Genomic DNA, 15,878 nt, shown 5'->3' with positions numbered 1-15,878 from the left:
CTTGTAAAGGAAGGACCTTTGCTTAGTCTGGGAATTCCGACTCTTGGTCTTGGCCACAGGAAGGTGAGCTGGTCCAGTTCCAGTAGCGTTTTGCCCAGATCCTGGTTGTTCAGGCAGTTTTCTCAGTGCCTTTCTAATATTTAACTCGGCCGCTCACCGCCTTCTCTCTCGCTTCCGTCTTCTGTGTTTGCTTGCAGATGCTGGGCACCGTGTTTTCCATGTGCATTGTGTATGGCACCCATAATAGTCTACTCAAGAAACAAGGACTGCCTCTTCTCAACCAGATTGCTAGCTGGGTAATATTAGGTAAGAGGCCAATCAAATCAAATGAGATGACTTTCCATCAGGGTACATCTTAAAATTATCCATTTACATCTGTATTATTGTTACTGAAACAAGTTTGTTGTGAGAAAATAATAACTACCTATTATTTCTGTCTCTTGCTAGAATTTGATAAAGAAAATTAGAACTCTTGTGAGCATTCATGTGTTAATAAGAATTCCTGAGAGAATACTTACGACTTGATAATAAGGCTGCATATTTATTCACATCTGGTAAAAAGTGATTCCAGGAGGGAAGACAGTTTTGTGAAGAGATTCCTGTGCTGAAGTTTCATGTCAGTTCATAAATTCTCAGTTCTTACTCAGGGACTAGGAAGCAGTTAAATTTTATCTGTATTTCCCTTGCTGAAAATAACATTGCTTAGTCACCTCCCAGCACATCACACATTTATAAAGCCAGTTGTGTGTTTCAAAGCGTTCTCCTGTGTAGTTCTCTGTAGAATGTGCTTGTGGAGCAAGCATGTCATTTAAAGACAGCCTTTTCCTTCCAGTTGGAAGGCAGGAGCAAATTGGAAGTCCATATTTTTCATTAAAAAAAAGGAGAAGATGACAGTTTGTAATGCCTATGAATGATGTGATGTGCAGTTTAACCTTTATTTGTTTAAAAATACTTTTTGTTTATCATTTTAATAAAAAAAATCGTTGGTTGGAACTTTGCCTTACAAAGAGCATTAAGGGATAGGAGTGTTTTACCTTGGATTACTCTTAAAATCCAAGCAGATGTGTAAAAATACAACAGGAAACAGGCATGTATCTCTCGAAGTTTTGATTTGCACCTTTTCCAAACACCTTGGTCATTGTGAAAATGGAACTGGACAAAAAGTGTCTCTTGCAAATGTAACTCTGTTTTCACTGTATGAGCTTTATTTCTTTATGGACTTTATGTAGACCTTTCCTTTTAAATTATCTTGATTACTAGAGTTACTATTTTAATTTATTCTGTATGACAATAGAGAGACTACTCTTCCATTAAAAAAAAATGTGTTCAGATGGTACTATGTTCTGATGCTATTCTGTTCCCTGAGAATAGTAAAAGATTGCTTAAATGGGTTAACAGACTTGCCCCATGGTTAAACAGTTATAAGCCTTTCATCCAGGATGTCCTCCCAAGGGATCTGCCTTCATTCTCTGAAACATTTAATTCCAAAGGTGGCACTAGTGGTAAAGAATCTGCCTGCCATTGCAGGAGCTGTAAGAGAGGCAAGTTTGATCCCTGGGTCAGGAAGATCCCCTGGAGGAGGGCATGGCAACCCGCTTCAGTATTCTTGCCTGGAGACTCTCATGGACAGAGGAGCCTGGTGTGTTATAGTCCATTTGCAGAGAGTCAGACCTGACTGATGCAGCCTAGTAGAACATGGCACATATTGCCACCTTAACCAGGTGGGTTAGGAAATGATGCACACTTTCTTTCCAAATAGAGGTTGGGAAGTTTATGCTTAGTTGTGCTCAGCTGCTCAGTCGTGTCCGACTCTTTGCTACCCCATGGACTATAGCCTGCCAGAATCCATGGGATTCTGGAGTGAGTTACCATGCCCTCCTCCAGGAGATCTTCCCAACCCGAGGATCGGACCCAGGTCTCCCACACTGCAGGCAGATTCTTGACCGTCTAACCCACAGGGAAGCCCAGGAATACGGGAGTGGGTAGCCTATCCCTTCTTCAGGGGATCTTCCTGACCCAGAAATCAAACCAGTGTCTCCTGCCTCGCAGACAGACTCTCCACTGGCTGAGCTGTAACTACCCCTGCCCCCGTTCATTTGCTCTGCCCCGTGACGTGACAGCTTTCTGACCCTGAGAGGAAAGACGACCTCCCTTACATGGATTGCTCCTGTCACAGCCCTCTTGGGTGGTGCACCCCCTCTCTCCTGTCTGCTTTTCTGAGTAGCACGCTGTAACTCTCAATGCAGTACTTCGCAGTGGGAAACCTTGGAGAAAGTGGGGGCGTAGTTTAGGGAAAAGCAACTTCTGTCTTTGAATTAAATGTCTAATTAAGAGAAAAGTTACCGAATCTTGAGTAATGTTTTTTATTTTTATTATTTACATTAGAAAATGGTAAGTTATTCTCTTAGGAGTTATTACAGTGAGCAAGAGCAAGGATATACACTGAAAAAATCTGAACTAAAATATGGTTAAAGTGAGGAAATGTCATTAAACATACGGAGTTTTAAGTGTCTTACAAAAATGAGCAGGGCAGATATAGTTTCCTGTTGAATGTTGCACAAGCAGCCAACGCTGTAAGTGATAACAGATTACTCAGTGCTTTAAGCTCTGTGCTCTGTCCCTCGTACTGACCCCACCCAAACCTGTTTTGCTGCAGCCTCCTCCTTCGTCGTGCCTCTCCTGAGCCCCGCCGTGGTTTTTGATCGGTTGTTCAGCATTCTTCTTTCCTCGATGTCCACCTACCTGCTTCTAAGTACAGGGTATGAACTGTTTTAAGATTTTAATTTTTAGTACCAAGTTTTAAATGATATACTGACCTTTCTCAAACTATTTAACCTCTGGAAATGAAAAACGTGAATCTTGAGGAATACGTTGCAAGCATTTTTACTCTGTAAAAACTGTTTATGCGTTTATCTGTTCTCTTCAGTTTTCTTTGTCTTACCGTTTTCAGAGTATTACCTGTTGACTTGTGTTTCTGTTTATTTCCTGAAGTTGCTAAAATGTTGCTTACATACAGTGTTAGAAAGTTCTGATAGATTATAGAGGAACTTTAAATCTCAAACAATGACTTATAAAAATTTTAGTTTTTGTTGCTTTCCTTTCATGCACTGTAAATTGCGTTTTGATTTGTTCATTCTTTTTTGAATACATTTTCTTTTATATTTACCCTTAAATATGTCATAGTCCAAATATTTCTTTTGATTCAGAAACCTTTTAGAATATTTTCTTAAAAGTTAGAGAATACATTTTCATTGAAGACTGAAGTTTTCTTGTAAAACCAAAAAAGAACTGCTTGATTTGGGTTAGTCTGAAGCATTCTCTAGAAATCAGTGAGAACAATGATACTCCCCGTGTCTGCTTTGAAGAAAAGAGTTCTTCATTTGCTTTTGAATTTTATTTCATCTTTACTTAAATCCTTATGAGGGCAAAAAATATGCACGTGACTCAGTTTCAAAATTCAGTACAAATATAGGATCTTGATCTCAATTAGAATAAACCTAGGGATTCACCATTGTGCAATCAACAGATTATCATCTATCAATAGTTTATATATGATTTTGTAAAGCCATTTTATGTCCAAGACATGGGTTCATTCTGTGGGAAGCCTAATAGCTCCTATTTCAGAATCCCTGTTTTAGAGGGATGTTCTCAAAATCTTTTCATAGTAGACTCTAACATCCTAAGTGATCTAGAACCCAGGAGTTCTTGTAGTCTCCTTCTCTTAACAAAATTCCCCACACCTGTTTTTTCATTTCTCCCCCAGAACCTGATCTGGGGCATATCTGTGAAGATGTAATATGAACAACATGGATATTTTCACCAGTCACCTTGACTTGAGGCTTAGAATTTTCAGTTTTCAAATAGAACTTGAAGTCTATCAGCATATTCTTACTCAAGAGTGATAAACATAATGAGACTTAATGCTATTCACTCTTTTCTCCTTTATTGGTGAAATTTCAGGATAAATAGTTCAATTATCGGAGAAGGCAATGGCAAGCCACTCCAGTACTCTTGCCTAGAAAATCCCATGGACGGAGGTGCCTGGTAGGCTGCAGTCCGTGGGGTCGCTACGAGTCAGACATGACCCAGTGACTTCACTTTCACTTTTCACTTTCACACATTGGAGAAGGAAATGGCAACCCACTCCAGTGTTCTTGCCTGGAGAATCCCAGGGACGGGGGAGCCTGGTGGGCTGCTGTCTATGGGGTCACACAGAGTCGAACACGACTGAAGTGACTTAGCAGCAGCAGCAGCAGCATTTCAATTATAATCAGAATCCATTAAAGTACATATGAATTAGAATATGCACAAGGTTTTAGTCTAGATTAAAAAAGTAGAAAATAAAATCATTTCTAACCCTCCATTTGGGACAACACACAAGTTTCATTAAGATCACACTCGGAGGTTGTCTTTAGGAGGTGGGTGTTTAAGAGTGTTCAGAATATTGTGCCAGCTCCTACATAGTCACTTAAAGATCGATAAGCCCTTTTCTTTTTTGAACCTTTAAATTCTAAAGCAATCTAAATCTTTTAATCTAAATGTTTAAAGAAATGTAGTATAGATTCAAAAATACAAACAAATCTGGAAATAGATTTGGTTTCCTGGATTAGAAATAAAAGAAGGGAGAGTAATTAAGGTTAAATTTTAAGTCAAAAATATTTCATAGTATAGAGTGAGTTAATCATATGACTTATATTAGGGAAAGTATTAGTGTTTTATCTTTTATAAAAAAATTTTTTAGTATTATAGTATTTTAAATTATCAGTTTCATTGTCAAAAGATACCAAAGCAGATTATCATAAGCATGTTTAATTTTAAAAAATCTAAAAAGTGAAAAACCACGTCTGAAATCAGAATACTAATGATGAGTGTGACCTTATTAATGAATGTATTAAGAAATATATTTTGCAACATCAGAAAGTATATTTACCTTTGCAAAAAAAAATTAAAACAGAGATAGCTGAAACAGGAGTCTAATAATTACATTTAGTACATTTTTCAATGGCAAATCAGTTTTGCAAAACATAGTCTACCTGTTATTGTTCCACATCACTATTTTGGACAACCTAGAGGGTTCTCTATGTAAATAATTGTGAATAGTCAGAATTAGGATATTTAAAAGAAATGCAGTTTTATTACTTTACAAAAGTACAGTAATAGAAATTCTAAATTCTAACAATGCATCCTTGATTAAGTGGATAAGGAAAATTCATTTTTAATCAGCATTTGATTATTTTTATGCAAATTGAAGCTATTGTATTACCTGAAAATAGTTTCTTAAGTTTAACATGTTCTTCCAAAATTTTGATTGTCCCTTTGCTTAACAAAGCGTAATATAAGCTGAATGTCTTTTCAGCCCTGCTCAGTTGTCACAGAGACCAGACGAAGCAGGTCCTGACTTAGTCTAACTTAGTAAGCACACTGTGGGCCCATAATGACATTTTATTGGTATTTCCATTTATTAATTCAGGTACAGAGACTTTATATGAGATATTGGTTGTCTAAAGAAATAAAGTCTCATAAGAAGATAGTCTTTATCAGATTTATTCACCTACATTTTACAAAAATTGTATTTAATAGTTTTGAAAAGAAGTAAATCTGTAACGCTGTTTGTATTAGGAAAGAATAATCTCACGTGTAAGTACAAATATTTCTTAAGATCATGTTTGTTTTATCCTCAAAGTTCACCTTGATTCAATTAGCAGCACTTGTTTCTCTTCACATTTTTAGTATCCTGAACACAGACAGACATACAGTAGAATAATTAGTATACCCTAGGTCTGTAACGGGCTTCCCTGGTGGTTCAGAGGTTAAAGCGTCTGCCTCCAATGCGGGAGACCCAGGTTCGATCCCTGGGTCGGGAAGATCCCCTGGAGAAGGAAATGGTAACCCACTCCAGTATTCTTGCCTGGAGAATCCCATGGACGGAACAGCCTGGTAGGCTACAGTCCACGGGGTCGCAAAGAGTCGGACACGACTGAGCGACGGAACAGAACAGAACAGAACAGGTCTGTAACAGGTGCAAACTTTTGTAAAATGTGGACTCTATTTTACAATGTCAGGCAATTATAAAATGTTTCAGTTCAGGTGCTCAGTCGTGTCCAGTTCTTTGTGAATCCATGGACTGCAGCATGCCAGGCCTCCCTGTCCATCACCAACTCCCGGAGCTTACTCAAGCTCATGTCCATTGAGTCGGTGATGCCATCCAACCTCTCATCCTCTGTCGTCCCCTTCTCTTCCTGCCTTCATCTTTCCCAGAATCAGGGTCTTTTCTAATAAGTCAGCTTTTCGCATCAGGTGGACAAAGTATTGGAGTTTCAGCTTCAACATCAGTCCTTCTAATGAATATTCAGGACTGATCTCCTTTAGAATGGACTGATTGAATCTCCTTGCAGTCCAAGGGACTCTCAAGAGTCTTCTCCAGCACCACAGTTCAAAAGCTTCAACTCTTTGGCGCTCAGCTCTCTTTATAGTCCAACTCTCACATCCATACAAGACCTCTGGAAAAACCATAGCCTTGACTAGACAGATCTTTGTTGGCAAAGTAATGTCTCTGCTTTTTAATATGCTGTCTAGTTTGGTCATAACTTTCCTTCCAAGGAGGAAGTATCTTTTAACTTCATGGCTGCAGTGAAATCACCATCTGCAGTGATTTTGGAGCCCCCAAAATAAAGTCAGCCACTGTTTCCCCATCTGTTTGCCATGAAATGATGGGACTGGATACATGATCTTAGTTTTCTGAATGTTGAGCTTAAAGCCAACTTTTTCACTCTCCTCTTTCACTTTCATCAAGAGGCTCTTTAGTTCTTCTTCACTTTCTGCCATAAGGGTGGTGTCATCTGCATATCTGAGGTTATTGATATTTCTCCCAGCAGTCTTGATTCCAGCTTGTGCTTCTTCCAGCCCATATGGATTAGAGTTCAGTAGTTGAAAACCTTGAATGAGAAATGCAGGCTGTTTTGTTTCGATTGATTTGCTTAATTTTGTTTTGTAACCTCCACCCAGTTAAGCAGCTCATCAGCAGATGCTTCCGAGCTGGACCTGTGTGGCGAGAAGACTGGCGTGCTCAGAGGTTTTCCCGACCAGGGGAAGGAATGTTAGTAAACGTGGTCAGAGCAGTGTGATGACTACCGGCATGTGCAGAGTGTCTGGGGGATTACAGAAAGGAAGCACGCCTTAAACTAGGCAGAAAAGGACTAGGAAAAGCATCGGACACTGTGTTATCTCATGAACATTTCTCCTTTGTCCACATGATAATTTCCACGTTATACACCAGCCTCGAGAAGTACTCTATGTTATCTAATCAAACTCCCCTGTGACTATTAGGTTGTTTTCTCGTTTTTCTTTTCTGTAAACGTATTACAACAAACGTCTTCATGTGGGAATCATGGTGCATATGTCTGATTATTTTCTCAGGGTAAACTCCTAGAAGGAACATTATTAGTTTATACTATGTGAATAATTTTGAGGTTCTTGATGCATGGTACTAGATTGCCTTACAGGAAGTATCTCTTTTGCTTTTATAATTATTCTTTTATTATACTTTTATCTGGATTATTTTTTTAACATGAGTAAATATTTTAAGTGGCTGTGGAATCTATTTTTTAACTTCTGTATCTGTTATCAATAAAGTCAAACGTATTTTAGTGTATTTATAGGCTTTTTTCTTCTTTTTGAGAGGTTTGTATTCCTGTATTATACCCATTTTTATCTTGCTGTTCTCTTTATATTAATAATTTTTGCCTCTGTCTGATGTTTCCTTTGTGTGTGTACTTCTGACATTTACCTTATGAATGACTTAACTATCTCTACGATTTTAAACATGTAATGGTCTCAAGTTTTGATAAATTTCAAAAAAAGATGGTGTTGGAGTTGATATTTAAATGTTGCTTTCTTTTCCTACTTTCTTCCTCTGGAAAACCTAAAAAAATTAAATTCTGTGATAATGTAACTTAGAAGTATTATCAAAGTTGTTTTAATTTGCGTTTGCGTTTGCTTAATCTTTTTCTGTCCATTTCTGCCCCCTCACACCCACCCCCACCCCCAACCCCTCAGGTATGAAGCTCTCTTTCCATTGGTATTGTCATGTTTGATGTTTATCTGGATACACATGGAACAAGAAACCCTGCAGCAGTCTGCTTCCTGTAAACAGAAGGTAGCTTGTCAAAATCGTTCTTGCATTTGAGAATACTAAAATATTCCGTATTCTAAACCCATGAGGAAGTTGCAATGTTATTGCATCAAAAATTCTTAAGACTTCCCTGGCTGTCCAGTGGTTAAGACTTTGCGCTTCCAATGCAGGGGGCGTGGATCTGATCCCTGGTTGGGGAACTAAGATTTCCACATGCCACAGAGCACAGCCAGAACAAAAAATTCTACTTAAAAATATGTACTCCTTAACATATTAATAATTAAGTCAAACAGTTTGTAGGGAAATATTCATTTAGAAAAGAATTATTTTATTGTTTTATGAACATATGGATTGGGCTTTTCTTAAAGATTGTTTGTGACTCTCTGATGTAAAAAGCCATTAATATAAGTGAAAGAATAGAGGGCAAAGAATGTTATTTATCTTGTTTCCTTTTGTTTTCACATTTAATTTTCCTTTCCTTCAATTTATTTTTGTTGGAAGAATCTTCATTTTGCCACACATCAATTTATGAGTTTGATCATGAAGTAAAATATGTGTTCCCAGGGTTATTTTTCTCTTTCTAGTTATTCTAATCCAAAATGCTTATTTTGTCACCTTAGTGATGTGGCCTCAGTCCAAATTTTAGACTGTTTATTCAATATAATGTCCTTTGAATTGGCTAAAAGTCAACCAAATATTAAGAGTACCCTTATCATGCTGAGCTGGAGAGTTGATTGATATCTCTTGCCCTTAATTCAGAACTGAAGATAATTATAAGAAATTGATGATAGAATATTTACAATTTTACTGAGGTCAGATAAAATGAATGCTGCAGGAAAATTTCAGAGTTGATCCATTGATTCATCCTTAACTGGTTCTAGTTGAGTTCGCAAAGGGTACTTGATGATTTAGAATAAATAATTTCGATAAAGAAACTTTATTGAAATATTATTAATTACTGGTTTTAAACTTCCAGCCCTGGAATATTAAAACAATACATAAAAAGTAATTTTGATTAGATTCAAGTAAATGATCAGAGTGTCTTTAGTATTAAATATTCAGTATTTTAATAACTAAATATTATTAAATTAAAAATAAGGCTCATTGTGTTATTTTTTAAATTCTATATTTTAACTGAAAGATATGTCTTTTTCTAAAGAGGAGGATTAAAGCATCTTCCGAACTTAGTAGAAAATTACATGGGCAGTGGGAGATAGGGGAAGTCTCCCTTTAAACTTGTCCACGAGCTTTTGTTTCGTGGGGGCGATGGGGGTTAAGCAAGAGCGCACCCATCTTGTTGGAATTGGGAGACCCTTTAAACTTGTCCACGAGCTTTTGTTTCGTGGGGGCGATGGGGGTTAAGCAAGAGCGCACCCATCTTGTTGGAATTGGGAGACCCTTTAAACTTGTCCACGAGTTTTTGTTTCGTGGGGGCAGGGGGGGTTAAGCAAGAGCGCACCCATCTTGTTGGAATTGGGAGACTTTCTATTTTCGCAGGACAGAAATATTTTACTTATTTATACAGATAAATATTTAGTTTATCAGTGCTTTTTAATATCTTCCCATACTTGAGTTTGGGAAGATCAGAACACTGAGAAATCAGGTGTTAGAAAAGGGAAGGATTATAATAGTGATGTTAAAGTGACGCATTTATACAGGATAGGAGAACCCCAGTGCTCCCTTTGCTTACACGTGCGGCAGTGCTGCCACTCTGTTCAGTGTGTTATTAACAAGGTGTTTTGCCTTGGAGGATTTTATTACGCGAAATTGGCTGCAGGAAGAGGTTTCTTATTTTTTGTGTCAGTGCCGGCTGCCTCCCTCGCTGCAGTCGCTGAGACGGGAAGTCTGCCCTGGCGGGTGGAAGGGCGGCGCGGTCACCTTTCTCCTCATCCCACAGGTCTCCGCCATCCAGTTCACCTGTAATTCTGACGTAGCCCAGTGTCGAGACCTCTACCTGGATGACATCCGCAGGGCCTTTTTCCTTGTATCCTTTCTGTGGGGTTTTGTTTTAAGGCGCTGCCGCCTCCTGTTTCATGGAACGAGAAGTGCTGGGGAGCGGGGGTGCGGTTTCCACCTGTCGCTTGACCGTGGCGTTAACCTTGGAGGCTGTTTCACCCTCCCAGACACAGTTTTCTAATACAGATTGCACTTCAGATGACTTCTGAAACTAGAAAAGCATAAAGAATGCTACCACAGGCAAATGTGCTAGGTTTGCATGTTTTTATGTGTACTTCACACGATACGCATATAGCGTGTCTCCCAAGGTTGCCGGATCACCTTAGAGGCACTGCTGTGTGACAGCTGTTAGCGTTAGAAGTTTGAAAGATGATGTAATGGAATACCGCCTCGCTTTGGAAGGCGAGCTGCCCGGCTTCAAGGTGTCCATTGGGAGGACCTCCTCTGAAGGGACACAGTGGAGCCTGGACCGTTGCGGGCCAGGGGATCAGTGCTCCTCCCCTGTGCCTGCTGGCTTCATCCTCTGAAGGGACACAGTGGAGCCTGGACCACTGAGGCCCAGGGGATCAGTGCTTCTCCTCTCTGCCTGCTGCCTTCATCCTCTGAAGGGAAACAGTGGAGCCTGGACCGTTGCGGCCCAGGAGATCAGTGCTCCTCCCCTCTGCCTGCTGCCTTCATCCTCTGAAGGGACACAGTGGAGCCTGGACCACTGAGGCCCAGGGGATCAGTGCTCCTCCCCTCTGCCTGCTGCCTTCATCCTCTGAAGGGAAACAGTGGAGCCTGGACCGTTGCGGCCCAGGAGATCAGTGCTCCTCCCCTCTGCCTGCTGCCTTCACTCTCACTTTGGCTTTCTGTCTGCCGACTCCCTCCACTCAGCCTCTGCTAATAAGAAGCTTCTTCCGCTGAGCCCTGCCTCCTCCTCAGTTACCCTTCATCTGTCCCTTGCGTTTACACCCTAGCTCCCTGCTGCTCCCATTTCCTGCCCATTTACGTGCGATCTCTGCAGCCTAGATGGTGAGTCTGATGCTTGTCCTGGCTGTGCTGACGTCCTCTCCTGGTCTGCAGGCCCTTCCTGATCGCACAGTCTCCTGTTTGGTTTGGTTTGGTTTCACCTGACCACTCTTACAGTGTTCACCGCAGTTGATTTCTTTCTTTTCCTCTGTCCTCCAGAACGCGATCCAGGTTCTCTTCTCAGATTCTATACCACCTCTGTTTTCCAAACTCACTCTTCCTTTGCTCTTGAACAATGCATGCTTTTCCTCTGAGCTCTGTCGTTAACCTTCTCCTCTAAACGTGCCTGCGTAGTGTCACCTCTCCTATAGCTTTGACTGATGCCTCTGCACAGGCACCTCTGAGACCGCCCTCTCCAGCCCTGACCTCTGGAGTCACATGACTGCCGTTCCTGCCACCTGCGTGCGTGCCCATGTCGCTTCAGTCGTCTCCGACTCCTTGCGACCGCATGGTCTGTAGCCCACCAGGCTCCTCTGTCCATGGGATCCTCCAGGCAAGAATACTGGAGTGGATTGCCGTGCTGTCTTACTGACCCAGGAATCGAACCCACGTCTCTTATGTCTCCTGCATTGGCAGGCGGGTTCTTTACCACCAGCTCCACCACATCCTGCTGGGCGTCACCAAATACACGTCCACACTGACTGACGACTGCCCACCCCTCTCCATCGCCAGTCTCTGCCGCCCTCATCTCGTGCTCCAGCCTCGCAGGCCGTCACGCTTGTTGTCATATTTAACTAGCCCCTGACCAAGGTCCCACGGTTTCCCTCCTCCATTTCCACTCTGACAACACCAGTGCAGACTGTCCTGGTCCCCAACATACAGACAATTAAAAGAGCTTCATAATTGAATTTCCTGCCTCTAATTATTAGTCTCCCTGATCGAATATCTCACTGTTGTTGATATTTCTTGTTTGTATCACTCACTGAAAATGCTTGCTAACTCTTCAACGTCTCCACAGTAAAGTTCAAGGCTTTTTATTAATATGCCACCAATCTGTGTTTCTTCCTTCATCTTTCTGTACGCTTCTTTCTTACCCTTATTTTCCCATTGTTTACCTTTAATGAATCTTACCTACTTCTCCCTATCATCAAAATTTTAGTTACCTTATGAGCACTTTATACTGTTTTATTTATAATTATATTCTTAGTGCCTAGCTCTGCCCTGACATACTATGTGATAAATATTGGTTGGTTAGTTAATTGGTTGATTGCATAGAACCATGAATGCATTTAAGGCTCAAGTCACCAACTCAAATAGCACTTCTTCAGTGAAATTTGTCGTGATTCATGCTTCCTCTTCACTGCTTCTGTACCACTTTTGTGTATGTGTCTATAATAATAAAAAAGTAACTACCATTTATCAAGCAAATAATTTGGTTCAGGGGACCAAACACTGTTTCAAATGCTTTACTAGCAGTCAGTTCTTAGACACCAATAAAACTAATATCTACTTTTCATTACTGCACTATTACAAATATAAGTTGAAGAAATGTCAAAAAGATGTTTAGCACTTTCTCATCCTCTAATTGCATTCTTTTAAAACATGGCATCTTATTTCTTCCTGAGCCTCCCAAAGAACCTGGCACATTTCATGTATAGTGGACCCAGCGAGCATATATGAACTGAAACTGTGTTTCTGCTGAAGAAGTCTATCACTTCTTTTTTTAATCTTTAGCTGCCAGCTACTGATAACAATAATCCAACGCTTATGTGAGAGGGGAGGAAAATAGTAACCTTCCCAAGGTGACTGGCGGACAAGGGAGTGTGGCTCCCAGGCCTTGCTGTTGTTAGTATGTTGCTTGTTCAGCCTGGTTCTTTCCAAGTGCGTTCACAAGGAAACATGGTAGAACACTCATTTTCAGCAGTTTACCACCAAATGTACAAGAAGAGAAAGCAAATTACCCTCATGGTAGAATAGATACGTCTTCTCTAAATGAAAAGGAACTTTTATGGAATCTGACTTGTTTTGGCATTTCCTTTAACTCTATTTAGGTTTTCTTCTTAGTGACAGCATTTTTTGGAACTGGAAATATAGCTTCTGTTAACAGGTAATTTTAAATAAAAACTGTATACATATATATGTAAAACCAGAAAATATACAAATTAGGGATTTTGTTCTTGCTTTTTATGCCGAAGGATGTATTTTGGAAATTGGTACATATTGGCACATACAAGTCTATCTCATTCATTTTACTGACTTTGTAATGACTCTTAAGAAAATATTTATTTCTTTACTTCGGGCTGCACTGGGTCTTTGTTGCGCATGCGGGCTTTCTCGGGTTGCAGGGGGCTCCTCTCTGCTGGCTGTGGCTCGTGGGCACACTGCCGCTCCCAGGCTCCACTGCACACGCAGTTGCTCCACAGCCGGTAGGATCTTCCCGGATCAGGGATCAAACCTGTGTCTCCTGCGTTGGCAGGTGGATTCTTCAGCACTGAGCCACCAGAAAAGCCCCCATAATAATTCTTGATACACTGTGTACTTGTGTTATAGTAAGAGTAGCTTTCAGAAAATTAAACATCCTTTTCAGAAGAACATTCAAGTTGCAATAATGTGAATTCTAAAATCCCTTTTCTTGTTGTTGATTCCTTAGCTTTGACCTTTCCTCCGTCTACTGCTTTCTGACCGTGTTTAGTCCTTTCAAGATGGGAGCCCTGATAATGTGGAAGGTTGGTTTTCTTCTTTTCTTAAGATACTGAGTAATTAAGATTATGAACTCATTGTCCCATGAAGATCATGTGACATGTGACATTAAGATTATGAAGTGGCAGAGTTAAGTAGCTTGAAAGTAGACGCCTTCTCAGACACTGCTGAATGGGAGTGGGGGACGCTTTAGCCTTTTCTCCAAAATAGAATTAATCTTCTTGGTTTAGTCTTAAGCCCACTTAACTTCAAAAAAGTAGAGAATCTCTGTTAGTCCCAGGAAGTCCTATCAAAGGTGATTAAAGCCTGGGAACTGAAGGGTGAATCAAAACTGCCTTGCTCCTCAAGATCAAAGGCTCCCCAAAGTCATGTTCCCCACCCACGAGACTGCCAACACATTATCATCTTTTCTCATAATCCGTGCACCTAGAATTGATTTATTCATTCAGTAAATTTGTCATTGAAGGCTTATCAGCACCAGTCGGGTCCTGAGGATTCTAAGGTAGTGACAGATTATCAGCTTTCCAGGGGTTCAGAGTCTCCAGTGGAATGTAATTCACACTCTTTCCCTTTCTCTCTAGGATCATTGAGCTTGTCTTACTCCCTCTACCATAGTGCCTGGCACATTCTATGTACTTAGTATGTATTTGTTTAAATACAAGAACTAGTATCTGCCTAAAATCTGATTGCTTCCTATTCAGATCACATAAGTAATAATTGTTGAAAGTATGTGTGTCTTAACAGGATGAATATCCTGTTTTGCTACTGCGCAAATGCAAAGCTGATTTTAAGAAATGTTAAAAAGATGTTCATTTTCTCGTGTCCCATTCTCTGTTATTTTGAAATGTGTATTAATAGTTTCTTTAGTCTTTATGTACATTTTTCTTGATGGTGGTAGTTCTTTTCTCAGCCTGTTAAATATCATGAGCCTTTAATTAAAACCAAGAGAAAAAAGAAAGAAAAACTAAAGTTTACATTAAATGGTCGATCTGTAATCTCCAGCTTGATTCAGTAAGCTTTACTGACGAAATGTATTTGGTCACTTTTACTGACTGATGTGGCTGGAAGCGAAAGTCCTCTCAGAACTCTGTTTCACTCATGTGCCTTCGCTTGAACAGGAGTCTTATGCAGTAGTGAACGTCGTCTCTTTTCCGTATCTTTTCCCTCCCCTCTTTGTTTAAGCATCGTGTGTGTTTATTTTTAACTGGTCATTGGAAAACACTATCTCAAAATATTAATGATGTTATTTCTGGCTTATAGATTTTTTTTCAGCCAATATAAATTTTATTATACCTTTCTCCATTTTTTTTTTACAGAGTATGAATTTTATAATCAGGAGTAAATTAGTATTGAAATAAAACCACAGAAAGCAACGGTTAGGCAGCTAAATCATGTTAACAGAGTTGTAGTGACAAATAACCAGATGAGTTCAAGGATCTGTGAGTCAGATCTTCAGGCTTCATAATTAATTTGATTTGGGCCTTATGTGCCTTTCACACCCTCTTGGGATCATTTGAACATGGTCATTAATTATTATAACGAGATCAGTCAAACAGATATTCGGAGTAGGCTTTATTTGAAGTATTTGTTATTATCTTTTTACTACCTATGCTGTTGATGTGGATTTCTAAACTCATTTCATCATTATTCTTTATGTCATTGGTATCATGATTTTATTTCAGCGTTTGCTTTCCACTAATACAGATAAATTTTGAGAAATTGGAATATTTCTTCACATGCTATAGGCACCCATGGCATCATTTGATTTTCTTTCAAACAGATTTTAATCCCCTTTGTTCTTGTGATGTGTGCTTTTGAAGCTGTTCAGTTAACTACTCAGTTATCTTCAAAAAGGTAAGATGAATGCTTTGAATTTGTTCATTTTTAGGAAATGAAAGTAAACATTTGATGGTACTTTCTGTGATTGCTATTAAGATACTGTAACATAGATTGTTTATTACAAAAATGAGGGAAAAAATGTTCCGCCCTTTTAGGCAGAATTGCGTAGTCGTTAAAAGAAATAGTTGATTAGAGCATATAACATAAAAATATGCTTTTTCAACTATAAAATATTATTAGAATACTGTCCCAACTAGAGAGGAACCTCCCCTCAGTTCAGTTCAGTCGCTCAGTCGTGTCC

At 39.7% G+C, this 15,878-nt stretch overlaps 1 protein-coding gene across 7 annotated transcripts in view; it reads left to right on the top strand.

The window, feature by feature from the left end:
- Positions 1-15,878, top strand: part of PIGN (phosphatidylinositol glycan anchor biosynthesis class N) — a 102,804-nt gene that overhangs the window by 59,340 nt on the left and 27,586 nt on the right. For 6 of the 7 annotated variants that reach the window (XM_055417479.2, XM_088833421.1, XM_055417478.2 and 3 more), the window contains 7 exons: positions 198-306; positions 2,657-2,759; positions 8,056-8,155; positions 10,029-10,115; positions 13,090-13,145; positions 13,689-13,764; positions 15,519-15,592. In XM_055417479.2, the coding sequence (XP_055273454.2) occupies positions 198-306; positions 2,657-2,759; positions 8,056-8,155; positions 10,029-10,115; positions 13,090-13,145; positions 13,689-13,764; positions 15,519-15,592 (605 nt within the window). Of the gene's footprint in view, positions 1-197; positions 307-2,656; positions 2,760-8,055; positions 8,156-10,028; positions 10,116-13,089; positions 13,146-13,688; positions 13,765-15,518; positions 15,593-15,878 lie in introns of those variants that run through there. The other variant, XR_016036695.1, reaches the window with a different exon arrangement.

This window comes from Moschus berezovskii, chromosome 28 (assembly GCF_049115385.1).
Source record: "Moschus berezovskii isolate FMDL1 chromosome 28, NW_MosBer_1.0, whole genome shotgun sequence".
NCBI lineage: Eukaryota > Metazoa > Chordata > Mammalia > Artiodactyla > Moschidae > Moschus > Moschus berezovskii.
The sequence above is the reverse complement of the archived record's forward strand: the minus strand, read 5'-3'. Positions and strand labels throughout refer to the sequence as shown.